This window comes from Patiria miniata, unplaced genomic scaffold, assembly GCF_015706575.1.
Source record: "Patiria miniata isolate m_02_andy unplaced genomic scaffold, ASM1570657v1 HiC_scaffold_3, whole genome shotgun sequence".
NCBI lineage: Eukaryota > Metazoa > Echinodermata > Asteroidea > Valvatida > Asterinidae > Patiria > Patiria miniata.
In genome coordinates, this window is record NW_024037069.1 from 44,564,155 (window position 1) to 44,583,052 (window position 18,898).

At 40.3% G+C, this 18,898-nt stretch overlaps 1 protein-coding gene across 1 annotated transcript; it reads left to right on the forward strand.

The window, feature by feature from the left end:
• Nucleotides 1–177: 177 nt before the first annotated feature.
• On the forward strand, nucleotides 178–18,622 carry LOC119737579 (chromobox protein homolog 8-like). Its single transcript, XM_038212033.1, has 5 exons — nucleotides 178–631; nucleotides 2,040–2,083; nucleotides 4,846–4,911; nucleotides 11,084–11,138; nucleotides 16,352–18,622. Exons 1-5 carry the CDS (start codon nucleotides 575–577, stop codon nucleotides 16,976–16,978), a joined length of 849 nt encoding a protein of 282 aa, XP_038067961.1. The 5' UTR covers nucleotides 178–574; the 3' UTR covers nucleotides 16,979–18,622.
• Nucleotides 18,623–18,898: the final 276 nt, after the last annotated feature.

An 18,898-nucleotide genomic window follows, 5' to 3' on the forward strand; every position in this document is an offset into this window, starting at 1 on the left:
AGGGCGAAAAAAATAAGGACGGGGGTGCGAACTAGTTCGATGCGCCGCGGGCCGAACTGCCCCCCCCCCCCCCCCTCCATAAGGTCACCTCATCAGTTACAATAGCCGTGACGTCATGCATGTAAACAAGCGCGTGGAGACGTCACGTGTTCAGAGCCGAGGCTGTCACCAGACGGGCTAGTGTTGTGTCAACGCGACTAGTCGTTAGTCAGGAGGCGATCTACCCGCACGCTGTTTAGCAACTCGCGTGGGCTCGATTGGCTATGCGCGGACTGCATGTAGTGTGTGAACCACCCGGCCGTACGTGTTACCTCAACGGATCGTTTGGATTTGTACACTCACGTCGCCACTGAATGATACCATTATCAACACGGCTATTGAAAGGCTAGCGCTCACATGATCGCAACAAACCAAACCCGATGGAGTTTGAATGATAAAAATCGCCAACCGTCAGTTACTGTGGAATATCGTTCACCGATGACAACTGCCGGCTGGATATAAACTCGTCTCAAATTGCTGGATTTTTTTAAAAATATTTCGTGGGATTTGATTCAATTTTTTGGAACTTTCCAAAATGGATGGAGACAGAGTTTTCATCGCTGATTGCATCAAGAAGAGAAGATCTCGACATGTGAGTATACACCGTTACACGAGTCTTATGTAACTATCGCCCAATCTGAAGGTCAATTTTGTCTCTAGGCGGAGTGCAATAGACACTGCAGTTGACAGTACCCATGGCCGGCAGTATTGTTAGCAATGATTTCGTAACTGCGTGCAACTAGTAGTAGTAGTTGATTGATCGGGTTTATCTGGGTCATCATGCAGTGTGTATATGCTCTAGAATAATTAACTGAGCATTTAAAATTAACTGGTCGGTTAATACCCGATATTTTTTTTCCTGCATAAAAAAAATCAACTATTTGTATCTCCATTTTATGGATTTTATTTTGAAGTCGATGTTATATTTACTTGTAACTTCGTATATCCAAATAGCCCAATTACCTTTTAAATCAGTATGATATGATTATAAGCGCTTGATGCAATCAGCGATGAAATCCTCTGTCTCTGTGGTCAATATATTTCGAGTTCCACATATTAGTTAAATATTGGCGCACAAGTTTAATTTTTTCTATTGGAATAAATTCTAACTGAAATATTCAACAGTCGAGTTTAATAATTATCGATTTAAAGTGGTAGCAGCCTGGGCTTACTGTATTGACTAGTCATGCTGAGTAGAATACGTTGACAAACACAATGCCAGAGATCATAATGATAACAGCACAGTGATATATTGACAGTCGGTTAATGGCAGAGTCAACCAATATTGTAGGGCCTGTACATGTTGCAGCCCTTGTTATATGGCAAGCCGCAGACAGCAAGCTCTCGGCCCCGGGGCCTGGCTTATAAGTCCACCCACGCTCTATAGCACTCAGTCTGTCCAACTGCCTTGCCTCAGACTTGCATCATGACTCAATACCCATTCATTTATCTTGTTAGCGCGACATCGCGAGACCATTTCACAGGTTTAGGCTTGGGGGGGGGGGGGTGATTTGAACAAGGAAATCCGATCACAATTAAAGTCTTTAAACGGCAGAAATACAAGGTCAATCATCCGTTTGTGTACATATATTAACACCCCTTAAATTTGTGAAGTTAGGATTTTTCAGCTGAAAAAAAAATTGAGGCGGGAAAAGGGTGAAACGAGATTTCCTTAAGGATTTTTTTCTTATAGCTAAGTAAACCCCTTAATACTTGGCTTTACAATTCCGGATACGAGGGGGAGCGCAGAAGGGATTCGTTGGCGTAAATAGCCCCTTTTCCTTGAGCACAGACCCCAACCAACAACCACTCTAATTAATCAGTTCCTAAACCAACGTCAGACGACAAAGATTTCAGCCCCTTCCTCCCATAGAAGGACCCTCGAATAGTTCTCGGCTTTCTAAATAATAAAAAAAAATATATTAATCATGTATAGTCCTTAATTTTCTCCAGTCCCACCTGATTTGAATATTTTTCTTCTTGTCCGTTTCTTCTCACAGGGGAAAGTTGAGTTCCTTGTCAAGTGGAAAGGCTGCCCAAGCAGGTATATAAATAGTAACATGACGTCATAACTCCCACGAAGCGTATGTCAAACTAGTTAGCACTCTTTATGCCGTATTTTGGTATGAGACAACCCGTCACTTTTTGTCGCAACTAACCACACCCTATTGCACTGATGACGTGTGGTTTAGGAATTGTTGCGATAAAAGACGCCCACAAAAACAGATACTGTGGAAATGTTAATGGACGAAACCGGTTTTTGTGTATCATGGACACTGTTTACAACATTGAAGGACAAAATCACCAAATAGCATCAGTTTTATAGACCCATGTAATTCTTTGACTGCAGTTTTTGAAAGCACCGGGACACTACAAAGTATCTAGTCATGAATAAATCACGAAGGTACATAACGTGACGTCAACTTTAGAGACATTATTTTTTTTTTATAATAGTTGCATCGGGCAAAGTCGCAGATCTATCAGCGTAGAAAAGTGTCCAATAGACTTTACTCACGAGTCGGCCATATTAAATTGAAAGCGAGGTAACATCTTCAGTTTTGGAATTTGCGAGTAGAAATGAAAGCAATGAAATAAAAGTTCATTACAAATTCATGCCAGTCTGCTCTGATGAATATTTAAAAATTTGTGATTTAACATGCCCTAATGTTTTAAGCCACATTACAAAAATATCGAAAGTGAGGTTTGGAATGCATACCAATCAACTAGTCTGGCACCATCCCATTCAACAATTCACAATTTATAAAATAGATTCAGGGAACACGATCGAAAATGGCTTCCTCGCGAATAAGGTGGCCTTGTGGTAATAATATAGCACAGTTCATGGAATTACAGGATTCTCCGTCAGTAGGCCTTATTCTTGAACGGATGAGGAGGTTTGAGGGCGCTGTGTAAGACGTCATTTGGGGGATAAACACACGTGTGTCAGATGAGTCCACGGTTATTGCCGTAAGGTTGCATCATGTTGCTACATGTCAACAATTGCATTTTGACAATCTTTAAGTTTTAGATTGAGGTGAAGATGTAAACGGCTTTAAATGAACGTCATTTGTCTGGTGTTTGTAAACAGAAGATTGCGTCGTCATCCACTGACAAATTATCATGAAACGGAGGCTCCTTTTTGTTAATTCTCGCAATAAAAGAGAGTACTTGGGCCCTTTGCTTCAGTGGCAAGTTGAAATTCCTCGATAAAAGTCACGATATTTAATAACCTGCATCATTATAATGTCAGTGAGCCCCGGCAAGGTTGAGCCACGGATGTAAGTGATTGTGAGGGTACGTGTCCTTAAGTTGAGGGATGAAGCAGGTTCGAGAGAGGGACAGTTATTTCGCTGTCCCCCCCCCCCCCCCCCTCTTTAACTGCGTCGGGGATAATTTGGTAATTGAAATGTAAGCGATTTATTAAAAAAAACATTGTTTTCTCAGTATCCGTAGATCAGTGGTGTTGAAACCCGTCATTGAATGTATTCCAAAGTATTGATTTTACGAAAGGTATATTTACACAAACGAAACACTGACGCAAAAGTACTTTTGATATTTGTTTATTAATCACTGGCTTGCGAAACTGTGTCGTCAGCTTAATGAAGGTATTTAAACCGAAAGTCTGGGTTTAGCTTTGTTTGTAAATATTTGTAGTAAAGATGGTTGATATTGTGTGAGCAATTGTTATGTTGGAAATTGTTTGAAACGTGACACCATGACTAAAGCTGGTGTCATGTCGAAACTCCTCAGGGAGACGAAGATGTGGATGTTTCCAATTCACCGGGCAAAATGACTCATCTGCGTGGATAGGATGTTGAGGGGGCCTCGACCCTAATCAAGGATAAGATAGAACGGACGAAGATAACAGTGAATTGCAAAAACAAATTAACAAAATTGATTAAATTAATGATGACTCTGGGTGTTGATCTGTGGGAAAGTCCAAACAAGTGATGACAGATAATGTCGGTATTCGTTAATGATGTCTTGCCCAGAATCGTGATAGACTTTTTTTTAATAAAAAAAATAATGATTTTGTCCCTGTTCCCTTCTAGTGCAAATGAATCCATTCTACCTTAAATAAAAAAAAACCAAATCATCCTGCTTTTAGCTGTTCCCGAATTATGATACGCGGAGATATCAATATCGGTATATCCTCTCGGCTTCGAAGTCGAAGAGCTGAATGAAAATAACGCACTTAATTTTGGAAGAAGGGTAAGCGATTAAAAGGGCCCTTTTCATGTAATCCTTTGCAATTCAAAGTGCAATTCATGTCATGGTCGCTTTATATGAATGTGTACATCCGAGCCCATCCCAGTGTGAGCTAATTAGCATTCATGAGACCGATCCACTAAGCAACGCCCACTGAGGTTTTGACCAATCACAGCCATCATTGACGTCCGACATTGCGTGCCCAGAAGTCAGACACGTGGGCTTGAAAAGGACACCCCCCCCCCGAAAGAAAAAACCCGCTATATCTCGATACATGAAATACTGTGACGTCAATTAAACTTGTAATTTGTGGCGTTGGTTTAAGCTTACTATTATCAGGTCATGAAAAATATGGAAATTTACGATCCGATACTTGCGGTTTGTCAGCCATCATGCTGAAATAATAACCAAATGAAGTGTAAAAACATCAAACTATAACAGACAAACAAAACAAACATACACATGTCATGTGGATCGTGAGTCACTTCCATTAAATTCATGTTGTTTTTTTTAACAGAACACGACCCAGATTTGGGGTTTTGGTATCAGGAAGTTCACATCTCGAAATTGCCTCTTTGTTGTTTTTCTCTGTGGCAGGATGAACACGTGGGAACCTGAATACAACATCCTGGATCCTGTGCTGATCTTGGAATTCGAGGAAAGGTAAGCCCCAGAGTCAAACCAATTGAAGCCCTTCCCGTTTCGCCAATTGACTTGTTGAATTAATTCGTGGCTGTTTATCTGACGGGAGAGGGGAGCATAATAGCCACATCCCTGGGAATCGAAACGTCCGTGAATCGGTACTGAACTTTGCCTGGGTCGCTATCCCGGATCTCAGGGCCAATAGTTTAAGTACAACAGCAAATGGAATGTGGTCAGGATATTTATAATGTAAGGCAGTATCCTGTAACCCTTTTCTCTTTATAATACCGCGGTTAGTTGGTTGAGAGCCCTGTTCGCGCCAAGGGCACGTCCATGCACGTATCAACACGCCATCGGTGTTATTTACAAAGATCAGTGTGCATATTTATTAGTTTCTTTTTGTAGTAAAGTGTACTGTTTTGTTGGACCATTTTTTACAGCAGCAACTTGGATTGCGCGATTGAGATCAAATTGAAGTTTCCAAAAAAGTGATGATGTCCCACAATGACGTCATATACCCAAGTGGCATGCACGCATTGCGTGAGATTTATTGTTTGTTTTGTCGACTTATATATAGCCCTGAATCATAATGACGTCACGGTTTGTTTACAAATTCGCTTGTTTATATGACCCGGCTGTTACGACGAGCTTCTTTGTTTTAAGAGGGCGCGCATGTAAAATGTAGATAAAGCGTGACGTCACTGTGTCTCAGGTCTGTTGTAATATGGCGTTTTGTTTACAAATCCTTACGCCGATAGTCAATCAGGATAATCGTCTGTGAAGTTGGAAATAATCCCCAACGTGCAAAGAAGGACCTGTTGACTGAAGGATTGAACTGTGATAATCGAATAGTGACGTCAGATATCTATTGATATGCCAACGAAATAATTCCGTCGAGGCTAGAGGCGCGGCAGCCGTGACGTTGTCATCGGTGTTTTTTTGGCTATAATAAAAAACTGACTGTGTGTACAGAGCTTGACATTGGCGTTGTACCGCTATACCTGTCTAGTCAACCATTTCGATGTCAAAAGTTTAATGAAATATCGAAAGGGGTTTACATTATATTTTTTTGTACTGCTTTGCCAAAAAGAGCAATGTGTTTTGCGTATTAGGCGACAAACCAAATGGGATTTCGCAATTACCTTTTCTTTGCCATGATAGCTTAAATTTCTCGAAAGTTCCACTGATTTAGAAAAACGTAGACAGGGATTATGGAAACAAACAAATACACCCAACGACCAGGCTTCGAGTTTGAGAATTCGTGGACTATGAAACATTGATAATGGCACAATGGCAGGAAGTATGATTTTCCACTTTGCAGACGCATGTCATTGAACTTTTTAACGACTTGATTTACGACTATACGAAGCTGTAATAAAAATCGTATTTGGATATTGCCTATAGCTATACGCAACACTACATTTCCATGACGACCATAAAGTAGCGCGTAAAGCAACATGGCTCAAGTCGTCTGGCAATCTACCGGGTAAGGGAGAAAATCAACTAATGAATGTTTCATTATTCCGAGGGTTCACTGTTATTTCGGAAGGGAAAGTACAAGTGAGACTTCCTGAATTTTGAGACGGGACCGTTGCCGTTTGGGAATATGGTTTGGATTTAAATTATCTCAAGTGAAAGTGTCACTATTTATATTCTGACATGTATCGCGAGGAGATGAGATTACCAAATCAACATGTCAACCTGGGCAGTCCAGAAAGGATTGACGCGTCTGTCAATAGTCTCACATGATTTTATTGGCCTGAATATTATTTTATGGCGAAATGCGGTCAAGCGTTGCTTAATTACTCAAATGTGAAATGGACAATTGTTGAGTTATTCCAGAGGAAGGTTTAAATTGTTTTCGTTGTGTTGTTTACACATGTACATGAAAAAGAGAGTAACACATGACGAAAGGTCTTGTTCGCAGTAGTCGGTCCGGCAGGTGTTGTGTGCAGGATCAAAATCATTATTTTCAAGACAGCTTTTACGGCGTTTGGAGACAAAATGGCGGGTTGTCGCTACTTTGATTTGAAGCTTGAGATGGTGTGCATGCTCCTTTAACTAAGTGTTTCAACTTAATGATGGCGTGATTGACAGGATTCTTGCACTTTCAAGATTATGTGATGCTTGTAAACACAGCGTGCAACTTCTCATCCTGTTCAGATCTATAAATAGCTCGAGGTCCCTTGGGATTGGAAAGGAACGTACTCGTAGAGACTGCATAATCTCAACACGGACGTCATTTAGGTATCAATCGTTAACATTTATAACGCGAGTCAATCCGGTGTCCTTCACTGTACACCGAGATGTCAAAACACTCCTCAGAAATATTTGCACAGTATCGATATTGCGTTATCGATTAAAGTGTCACCTTGAGGTATCGAGGGGATTGTTTCGATATCGATCGTCGAATTTCATTGTTTAACTCAATTATTCATCGTGCGTGTCAATTATACTGTAGTATATGTGGAAGTCTTGGATAGAGTTCAAATGGGCGACATATTTTTTTTGTATGAATAACATATCTGCATTAAAATAAAAAAATACATGTTTTGATTAATGCAGTTGGGTTGTCTAAAGGAACACCAATCAACTCTTCTCGATTTCTGCCGTACTAAGATCAAGAGTAGTGTCGTTGAATTCATGCAACCCATTGCACAGATCGCCCTGCTGAACGAAACCCCTAAATCAAGTCCTACAATTCCAGAGTATTTCATCATTCTATAACTGCATGCGAAGGTTTACAGTTGAATAAGGAAACTTCAAGACTAACTTCTGTTTAAGAATTAACGGTACATGATCCATCAGTTTATAATCTGGTTTGAAAGTTATGTCTATTTAGCCTAGGGAAATTTGGCGTTTATCGGCATTTGTACTAGGTAAATTATTTGGACGGTTTCAAAATGCACCGTGACCACGAATAGCGTGAAAGAGTTGTTCTTTTTAACTCGAAAATGCCTGCCATTTTGACCAAAAGAAAGCACTCCTTAAAAAGTTATTTTAATATTTAAAAGCCACTCTCTAACAAGACTAACATTACACAAGCGGTAGAAATCCGATATTGCACGACCAGATACTCGTACTCTTGATGACGTCATGACTGTTCACCGTGTAAGTCAATGCAGGTGGCTGCATGGGAGGTCATTCAACCTATCGCTGATATCTTACCGGTTAGACGCGAATACTCCCGGAAGATAGAAGTTCTCGTGGTTTATATAATAAAGCTGCTGACGTGATGCCTCGATCGTCAGCAAGCACGGCCCGCCGTTCTCCTTCTTGACTGAGTTGGCAAATCGATGCAAATTAGCATCAATTGTTTTCCTAAACTTTAAAATAGTTCTCGCTAATGTTGAGCAAAAAAACAACACGATCCCTTTATCCATTCTGAATTCTGCTCGTCGAAATCGAAACCAGCTGTAGAATTACCCCAAGCACTCTCCGTTTGAAAAAAAGAGTGAAGTTGAAATTATGTGGGCATTTTTTTAACTTTTAAATTCAATATTTGCTTTTACGGTTAAAGGTGTATAGGTCATATTCTAAACAAAATCAACCCACAGGTGGGCAGGCTTGATTGCCGCGTGAATTTTTGAGAGAACATTTCTTTTCGTTTACCTATGCCATTCGTGTAAAATGTAATTCTAATGGCAGCATTTGCAAACGTTGAAACATTTTAACCGACCAAATATTATGAAATATCCTAGTTGATTGTGAGTAAATAATATACACATGTAGGATCAAAATGTGAAAATGTGAAATGTGAAATCAATTCGCTTAGTAATGCTGTCATTTCCGAGAAAAAGGAATTTACCATCATTTTCTCGTTATAGTTGAGACTAAACCAACGCAAGACAAAACAAAAAAAACACAGTTAATTACCCCTAAAATGTCCGAATTCGGTTTAGTTTAAAATATCCGTGAATGAGAATTGTTTTCCTGAACTGGATCGAGCCACAGGAGCCGGGTGCAAGTCCAAAACGTATGAAAGGAAGGGAGAACTTTCAACTGAAATCTTGCTTTGTGTTAAGAAAATGAAAATGCATTTTCACCGTTTTCTCAAAAGTATGATAACTGAGCTTGAATTTCGGTAAGTTATTTTTTAATAACCTACTATACAGATTATTGTATTGTTGAGAATCGGCAAAAATTTGGTGTTTTGTTTTTGTAAATGGCATCCGTTATATCTTTAAGCCGCGGGGAAAGAGTATTTGACGCAGAAGAGGAGTATACAGGAAATGAAAATAATTTGGTAAACTAGAGAGTCGTTTTGGTGTGCAAAATCATGGACAAACCATTGTATTTAGTAACAAATGCCCCGCCCCCTGAGACGCCGGTACCCGCTTTTGCAGTGATTAACTATGGTGAAAGTTTAATGGTTCGGTAATGAGATGATCATTGTCCACTTGAACATTCAAAATGGAGAAGGAACGCTCATTGGATCTCATTCGATTCCCACGCTTTGGGTATCGGCTGAATGATCACTTCTTAGATTACTCAATGGAGATCGACACATGGTTATTACGAATTAATAATTGTGCGCGCACATGTCAGTCCAATGTTGTTGCGTGTGCGCCATACGTTCGCGTGACGTGAGCAACGGTCATGTCAGAACGCCTCGTGTACTGTGAACATAAACCCACGTACTATCATTGTAGTTTAGTACCGGTAGCCTTTAATGAAAGGGATCCCATAGATAAATGAGACCACGACTGCCAAACGATTGGGTTTAAGGAGCTTTGTGGTTGGGGAACTATTGTTGTTAATCGCCCCTGTTGCCCAGATCGATACGTATACATTTATGTGTGCTCAAGGCCAACATGTGTTGTTGCGATCTTTTGATGAAAATACTGGGTGTTGATTTTAAGATTTAGATTATCCCAGGCGTGGGAATATAATGTAAATTTTAAATCGGCTAAACGCTTATTTTCATGATTGACAAACTGGTTCTATTCTTTAAGAATTAAAATCATTCTGCTGATTCAACTGATTTACTGTGCTTATTCTTCAGCATAATATTCAATTTTACTAACACCTCGTTAGTATGAAATCAAAATTTGATAAGAATGCTTAATAATAATAATAGTATAATTAAAATGAATGACTAACTAACTTGTTACAAATTACGTGTCGTGCGAACTTCGAGTAGTACAAGTTTTGACCTCGAAAGCCCTCGAAAGCCGCCTCTGAAGTACTTGGTAACGGTCGGCAATTACACATGCGCCTATAGAAGCGGCTACATCTACTTTCCATAGACGTGTGTGTAATTCGGACACAAAGCGCGCTTCCATTGACACCAATAGGCAATCTTCACCTATATGTTGTCGCAGTTAATCCATCATGCTTCAGTTACGATGAAATACGGTTAAAGCGTGATAGATAATCCTATGTGTCCAGCAGCTACATAACATCGTTAAAATTACTATCATCACGGTTCACGTTTCAGGGCGGTGTTTCGACCACATGTTCCGTTTACGATGGAGAATATTACCAGGGTTCATGTCAGCATTCCCACCAACTTTCCTCAGAGCGGATATAAAATGCAGTCGTCATATCTAGCTTCCCGCCATTTCTGGGTCAAGCCTATGAATTATTTCTACTGATGGCGTGATTGCGCGATCGAAATCGTTCATTTTATTCTGCTTTAAAGTAACCTAGCCTTGAGATTTGGAGTTTTTGTTGGGGGATTTCAATATTCGTTTTGTCATACCATCTTAAACGATAAAGTGTTATCTTGAAAAAGAAAAGAAGCTCTCAGAAACTCAAAAGTCAAAACTGAGACGTTTGGACATCTGTCAAAAAAATTAAACTGAGAAACGAATAGCAGCCAGCATATGTATCCAAATCAACCACAGAAACTATATGGACCTAGACCCCCATAAATGGTGCAACCAACAAATGGTAAAATCGTGGAGGAATTTTGCCCTCAGTCGAAAGAGGTTAAGTGCCTAAAAGTTGCATTCGCCTCTGGGTTATAGATTAACACAATATGTCAAAACATTTAAACGCCTTTTAACGAATCTCGAGACATTATTGAAAGGAAGTTTGTTTGTCAGTACCGCTCGACGCAATAAGGAGCTGTCTTTGCACAAGAAAACAAACACAACTACCCATGTTTACCTGGTAGTGAATGTCAACACAAAGGAATCTTGCAATTTGCCAAAATTCAAGGATCCTATTCTCTGTTTTTGTCTTGCAGGATCGCTGAGCAGTATAGGAAGGGAAGACCCGGCCGTAAACCAGCCAACCTTAAGGTATGCTAGTCAAGAGGGAACTCAGAAGTCTCGATTCAAGTTGTGATTGACGCGCAAAGTCCAAGAAACACAAGAGACAGCTAGCTACGTCCTGTGTATAATTTTGTCTTTTCTTTCATTTCCTTCTCCAAGTAGACGTCATGCGTTAGGGTGGAGTTAGGGGCCAGTGGTTTTGTATCGTATGGACAGGCATTAGTAAACCTGTTTTGCATTCATTGTTACTAAATTAAGATAACAAAGGCCCTCTGAGACACCTGTAACCAGTGGCGTAGCCAGGAATTTTTCAGCGGGGGGGGGGGGGGGGGGGGGGGGGCTGGAACATTTCATGGGGGGCGTCATGTAGATCAATGATAATTTGTTTAGAAACTCAAAATCTCAGTGGGGGGCGACTGGGGGGCGACAAGGTTTCATGGGGGGCTGTCGCCCCCCCCCCACGCCCCCCCCCCCCCTTGGCTACGCCACTGCCTGTAACGCACAAAGTCTGAATGCTATTGGAACATTTTACTACGATATCAATGGGCAATTACATCGAGGAAGATTCCTCTCAATTGTGTGACATTATAGTAAACGGTATTTTATTCAAAGTTAAGTCGGCATCAAAAGTTCAAAACAACAACGTATGCAGCATTGCAGAATATCTGCATTCATTTGCCACTTAGCCTTAGACCAACAATTTCACTTTGTCAAATTGATCATTACAATCATGTTCCCGAAGACAAAAGATCGTATACGGACGTCATCAATATAAAAAACCAAGTTCGAGAAACTGCACTCGCGAGTTCGGATCATTTTAATCAGCCCTTCGCATTAGGAATAATTAGTTTTTGTTGTTAGTGTCGGATTCGCAAAAGCCTTTCTTCGTGACGAATCTGTTAGACAAAAAAGAAAAGGCCGTTCGTCAACAATTGATGGCCGTTAGGCTTGGGTTATTACAATCTGGACAGCGGAAGGCTTAGAACGCGCGTGGCCTATTGAATGGAGACACGGCAGCTGCTAGCTAGCCTGATATAGGGCGGGGTCATCGAACTTGACTTCTAGACTTGGTTCCATCGGGCGTCATCTCTTTGTTCATGGTATATGGCCTAACGCCAGGAGAATGGGACACTTCCTCCCCCCCCCCCGGTCGGTTAATTTCAAGAGTGGATTTGGACATCGACAAAAGAAGTCCAGTTTTGATTGGGATGATGTGGCTTTTTGGAACATGAGCGTTGAAGGGCTGGCCCGTGACGGTAGAAATTAGGGGGCATTGTGTTGATGATTCTCGGTGTGTTAGACCTTTGCGTAACGGCCATCTTAGAGGGCATCTTTTGTGTTTAATTCAGTAACAATGAATGCACAAATGGTTCACTCTGCATATCCCAACAAAACAAAGGCGTTGTCCTCTACAGGATGGCTGCTATAAGGTACATGATATTTGTCCGGGTCATCCTTTGTAAAGAGTATAAGCCAAATTTAAAAAAAAAACAGGTTTAGCGTCCCTGCTTCCATTTGGATGCCACCGCTTTTTTTTTATTGAATAATGAAAAGAAAAAAAACGGGAAAAAATGATAAATTTTAAACAGGACATCATTTTGGCCTCTTTGTCTATTGGATCTAGCCCATATACAGCTGGTAGGCATATGTCATTTCCTGAGTCCAAGTGGCGGCCATTTAAAAAAAAAAGCTGGCGGCCATCTTGATAAATAGCCCAGCCGGCCGTTTTGGAAAATGGGTCGGCGGCCATTTTGGAAAAAAGGGTATCCTTCCTTCTTTTTTTTTCAAAAGGCAGGACGCTAAACATGTTTTTTTTAATTAGGCCTAATGAGTTCATCGAGAGACTTAAACATAAAACGTGTTTTACAGAGGGGCGTGATGAATCGTTTTTAAAAACATCTCCAACATAACAATGACAACTTAGTGTTTGAATATTTTCTTTTGATTAAAGTAAACTCGCCACGTTTGTCAGTTGAAAAATCAGGCGAAGCCTTACCATATATTGGACGCTTGCAGCAGTTGCGTGTGGGCACACGTGAGGTGCTGTGTTGGTTAATGTCTGTATATCGGATAATGTCTGTTTCGTTGCACCAAACCATATACAGTTATTGGCAATTTTCCAGAGCTTTTACGCTAAAATATCTTTGTATAAAATTTGAAATATGAAGGATATTTTACCTTCGTAAACAGGATTCAAAAACTAAATAAAGGCTCCGCGAACTGACTTTTGTCTTTCATAATAGCCAGGAAATTAAGGAGGTCGGAATAAGCGCTTGATTAATTCGAAATTGTCAAGGATGGGTATCTCCGATAAGTTGTACTTTTGCGAAAATTGGTCGGTCGTGGGAAAAAAAGAAGAGGAACAAGGATTGTGTCACTTGATTCGGAAGAAGTTGAACATAATAGACAGGATCGATGTGAACTTTTAAGCACTTGGTCTTTTGAACTGTACAGAAATTGAAATCTGGAATATGAATTTATAGGGGGTGATCTGAGGTGTGGATTTCACACGGACCAGTTCAGGCGAGGTATGGACTTCCCCAGATGACTGAATGCTGACCCTTGACCGAGAGTCACGTGTCATGGGAAAGGTCTTGGTTAACCCTTGGATGTAAGGGTTTATTGGCCATTTGATTTTATGGCCTTACTATATGACAGTGGCATGCCTTCCATGTTTTCATGACCGTGAACTCTCTCAGTAGCTGTCTCTCATCATTTTCCTTGTGGTTGGGACGAATTCAAGCCTTTGTATGACAATTGTCAAGTAAAAACTGTTAGTTTAATTCAGTAACAATAAACTAAGTTTACAGCACAAATCTGTTGGGAGCCATCTGACTTTTTTGGCTTTTGACCTTTTTTGAGTAAGCAAAATGTTGCTGCGTTTAGCTAAGCCGTTTTATGTTCAGCAGTTCCGCGAAGTCACCCACAAACTCCAAGCACATAATTTGGAGGAAAAGGGAAGACTTTATCATCATTACGAAAGCACGAGGGCACAAAATGTACAACAAAGTTACTCTCTGGAATTTCTTTTAACTTCAACAATTTTCATTGACGTTTCTTTTTTGTGAGGACTTTTCCCACATTTAATGATACGAGTAAAAACTAAGATGTAAGATTGTATTTGAAAGTAATATTAATTCTCCCAATTTAAAAAAAAAGCCCCGAAATTGTACGGATATCACTTTAAAATAATTAATTAACGAATTTAAAGGACATTGAGTATCGAATAAGTTCATCCAAATCATCCATTTTTACTGGATCGGGGTCACTAAAATTCAGTCCCGTAGCCTCTTCTCCAGTCAACAATTAAACCGCATACATGCAGAGATTCTTGTCATAGCCCGGACTGCCCTATACCTGCCTGAGCCAAAGGCTATTGATTCGCTGCATTGACTCCAATTATCACTCGTCTGAAGATTTTATACTTTCTTCCGGGCCTATATATAATTAAGAAACAAACTGTAACCTAACCCACGCCATTGAATTGAGCTGATGATGGTCATATAATACCATCAAAAAACATGTCGAGTGGCGGATAATTTTACAGGATCTCCTCAAAGCGATAATAAAAAAAGATATTCTCTTTGCTGTAAACCCCTGACCGTTTATTTGAGGGTATACCTCCATGTATACATGCAGGGGACGGTGAAACCTGAACCGATTAGAGATTCAGTATCAGAAATCGAACATCGCACGAAGGCCTTCCGTCTGCTAACTCGCCTCGTGAGCAACCTGGTCAGACAAACTGAAAACACGACGGCTGTCTTATGTGTCATTTACAACAAAAACGAGATTTTCGATATCAGTTAGTGCAAACAGGTATCAATTTCAAACAGCAGCAACAATACATCTAATGTTAACAATGTAACATGTAATTTCGAAACGTTAATAACGAACGTTGCTGTAACCTTTTTATGGTCTGTTGTGACTAAATGTCTAACTGTCATGCAGTTACACAATTTTTTTCCCATTTAGTTTATTTGAACTTAGTTTGAATCAGTTAGTTTATTTACTTCAGTCACTGATTATCCTTTATATCTAGTTTACTACATATCATTGTATCTCCCTGTGTATTTTAGAAAGCATTGAAATCAATGAACCAAATCATATAAATCATGTAAATCAAAGAAAACCCGAAGTTTCACACACAAAAAAATTAACGGTTATCTCATAAACACCTGTTGTAGAAATTGACCTCATGGAAAAGCTACGGGTGAATGCCGTCTCAGCTTTAATGCGGAGGCGGGGGCCCGACTTATTATGGTCTTTTCAGTTCCCAACGGCGAAAAAACAATCTTACTGTCAACATGTCTACTCGGGACCTCGGAGAGATCAAATTATAGCGTGGGGCAGTGTAAGCACGCGTGCGGCGCGCGTCCTCATAAAGAAAAGCAGGCATTACAATGGCAAATGAGAAAACGAAATTATTTGGTAAAGCGCCAAGTTGATAACCGATTGGGATGCTTTTTGGCATGAAAGTCGGGTTGGCTTAATTCTGGTTGTGTTATCGATTTTAAAGGAATGTTTTTGTGCATTCCGTGTTTTTTGGGATTTTTGTTTGTTTTTACTTCTACCATGTTTGTTATGTACATTAATTTGTAATTAATGAACGGGGAGGGTTTAATAATACAGACTTTGTGACTACATGTCCCTGTGAATATGCCTGCGTCGCCATAATACCTCAGACATCCGATCTGTAACTTGATGGCCAAGTCCGAATTCTTTTGTCCAACGAACCAATGAAACCATCAAATCTAGCTGCTGATAACAATAGATAAGAATTGTATACTCGCAAGGGCGGATCCTGACCACACATTTTTTTGGGGGGGGGGGGCAAAACAATTGTTGGTCCCTCCAAAAATGGGTCCAATAATTACGGCGTGTGGTTCGGGGCCCGCTTAATTAAGGGCCACGGGGGAAAAAATGGTTTCTAGATGCTCTATGGTGCGATCCGAGGCAATTTCTGACTATTTTAACCAAATACTTTTGAGGAAAAGATGGTGGTATACGCAGTGCCTGCCTTCATTGCGACGTCACTTGAAAAAAAAACGATTGGGTTTGTTTATTTTTATTTATTTATTTATTTATTTATTTTCTTTTTTTTGGGGGGGGGGGATGGCCTCCGTTACCCACTTCCCCTGGTTCGGCCCTTGTATACTCGCAGAACCCCCCCCCCCCATGGATTAGTTTTTTGAAACATTAACTGATTCGTATTTTTTTTCTGCTGATTTTCTTCACAGGATTTGAAGAATAAGAGACGTGAACTTCTGGCCAAGTGCAAGGAATATCAGCTTCTGTCAGAGCAGGCCAAGTTGAAGACGCTTCACGAGCAGGAGACGAATGAGTGTCCAGACGATACGGAAGCCCGTAACGGCCATGGCAACGAAGAAGCGAGTACCGACATGGAGACGCCAGACGCTAATGGAAATTTCCCCCATACGGACAAAGACATGATGAATGGGCAACAGAAGACGGTCAAAAAACCCAGTTTCTTGCAACTCAAGGAGACCAGCTCCCTGACCGGTAATTGTCGTGATGCTACATCACCCATCGCTGGTTGCCTTCCCTCACCCACCGCACCCAGACCACCACACAGTGCCACCTACATGGGTTGTGACACGCCCATCGCCTCCCCCAACTCCATGGATTCTAAGCCTCCCTCCCCAACCACCAACGCCACCACTCCTACCAACACCGTCAAGCTGGGCAAGTTTGCCTTACTGAGGAAGTACCGTGACTCCATGGAGGAAAGCTCGCAGATTAGCGTGACCAACGTGACAATCGGTGACGTGACAATTGCCATCGCGGAGAGTAACACTCCTAAGGGATTCTTTAGAAAGTACGAGCCCGAATCTGCCTGCTGGTGAAGAAACTATGAATGAGAAGAACATGAGAACAGTCTGGCAACAACTGAGAACAGTCTGACTGATGATGAAGACTGTGTGACTCGTGTTACCGAATTTAAAACTCATCGGTGAAGTCACCTTGTCACAAAACGAATTTGTTTTCGTGAGACAGTCGTCAGAGTAAAGGAAACTTAAAGGAAACAATGTGAGGTGGATGGAATTATATGTGGATGCAAAATACATAGGTTGTGATGTTGACGAAGATTCTTGATGAGACAGTGATGGTTAATATGGCGTAGGATAGACTGGACGGAATATCATCGCTCCTGGCATGTCCTTGGTATGGTGCTGTTTGGAAATGTGTGAGAGAGAGAAAAATCAAGTGGATGGAGCTTACGAGAAACAAACAAAAATGTCACGAGTCCTGAAAAAAAATGGAAAACAAAACTAGAGGCAAAAAAGGTCACAGAACCCTGTTAATCAATGGCAGATGTCAGATTATGATAGAGTTTTTGGTTTAGTTTTACGAAAGCGAACTTGAACCCCTGTTACACACCTGTTTGACATTGGTAAGCAGGTGGTTTAATTGGGAACAAGAAAGACGATGTTTTCCATGTCCTAAATTTTAATCTTTTTTGTGGCTATAAGCCGCTTCGATGGGTTCCGTATTATAGACCAGAACCATGCCAAAGCTTGGTATAGGGCTACGTTCGGCCTGTAGATTGTATAGACTTCATTCGCGTCGTGCGTTACCATGAAAACAGGATTTGCAGTATTTTGCTGTTTTCTAGCAAGGTGATATGTTTGCGCGTATACGTGGGAAAAGTGGACCCGTTTTAATAAAATCGGAAACATGAGTCATGGCATTTGAAAGTGATGATTGAACTGAGTCCTGTAAACTTCCCACGCATGCATTTGGGATAGCTAGGCCTACTGCTGTTCACAACATAGAATTGATCAATATGGAAGCATCATGTCAAATTGTATTTTTTAAAGCCAAACCGTTAAATATCCGCCCTTTTAGTAATGCTAAATTGAGTTTTAACATTTTGTTTTTAATTTTCAAATATGCCTTGTATGTTGTTTTTTCTTTAACCGTCGAAATGTAAAGGTTAAATAATGTGCAATTTTATGATGGCACTTGTTTAAACGGAGTAAAGTGTTTAGTGTTTTCTTAGATCTTAAGCTTATGACTCCTAAGATTTGACGTTTAGTTAAGATTTAAACAAACCTGTATAAGTGTCTCTTAAATGAACCGGGTACATTTTAATGAAGGAAACGGTTCTCACTTTATTATTTTTAATTTTTTATCCAGAATCATTACCCGTCAAAGTCCTAAAAGGGAATCGGTCAACATGTACCCAGACCATGAAAAGTGTAGGACAAAGAAGTGTCATGGTATAGGCCCCAATCTTTGGTCGTGATCCATTTGCGAGGCCTGCTTATTGGTGCAGTTTATGTCAATGTAGTATGACCTTTGAACTCGGAAGTACAGGCCTACTCCCTGTCCCGTACATCGAGCTAAATACAATATTGTAAAACTAAACCCAAATGAAATTATATTAAAATGTAGAGTTTAACACTAAAACACAGCATGAGGCTATTTTAGCCATATATAATATTCCGGTCTATACTTAATAAATACGCATTCAAATAAACAAGATTCATCTTTTGTATTTGTCAGTGAAAATTAATTCTTTGTTTTAAATTAGCTACAAGGGATCACTGCTGTTGTGACAGCATATATACTAAATATAGGGAGTGGTCTTGCCCTTATTAGTCGGCTTTTCGTTCCTTAGTGGATTTTATTAAAGGACAGATTTAAATTCTCAATTGTTCAATATTGTTTTCCCTATACAATTCATAGACATTGTATACTCGCATATTGTCCGATGGCTTGCGAAAAACAATTGTAGCAATATTGTCAATATTGAAAAGGGT

Bases quoted from the DNA above. Each gene is read 5' to 3' on its own strand.
- LOC119737579 (XM_038212033.1), top strand. From the start codon at position 575: ATGGATGGAGACAGAGTTTTCATCGCTGATTGCATCAAGAAGAGAAGA. The intron at 632-2,039 runs GTGAGTATACAC...TTCTTCTCACAG, and splicing joins AGAAGAGAAGATCTCGACAT to GGGAAAGTTGAGTTCCTTGT. The intron at 2,084-4,845 runs GTATATAAATAG...TCTCTGTGGCAG, and splicing joins TGGAAAGGCTGCCCAAGCAG to GATGAACACGTGGGAACCTG.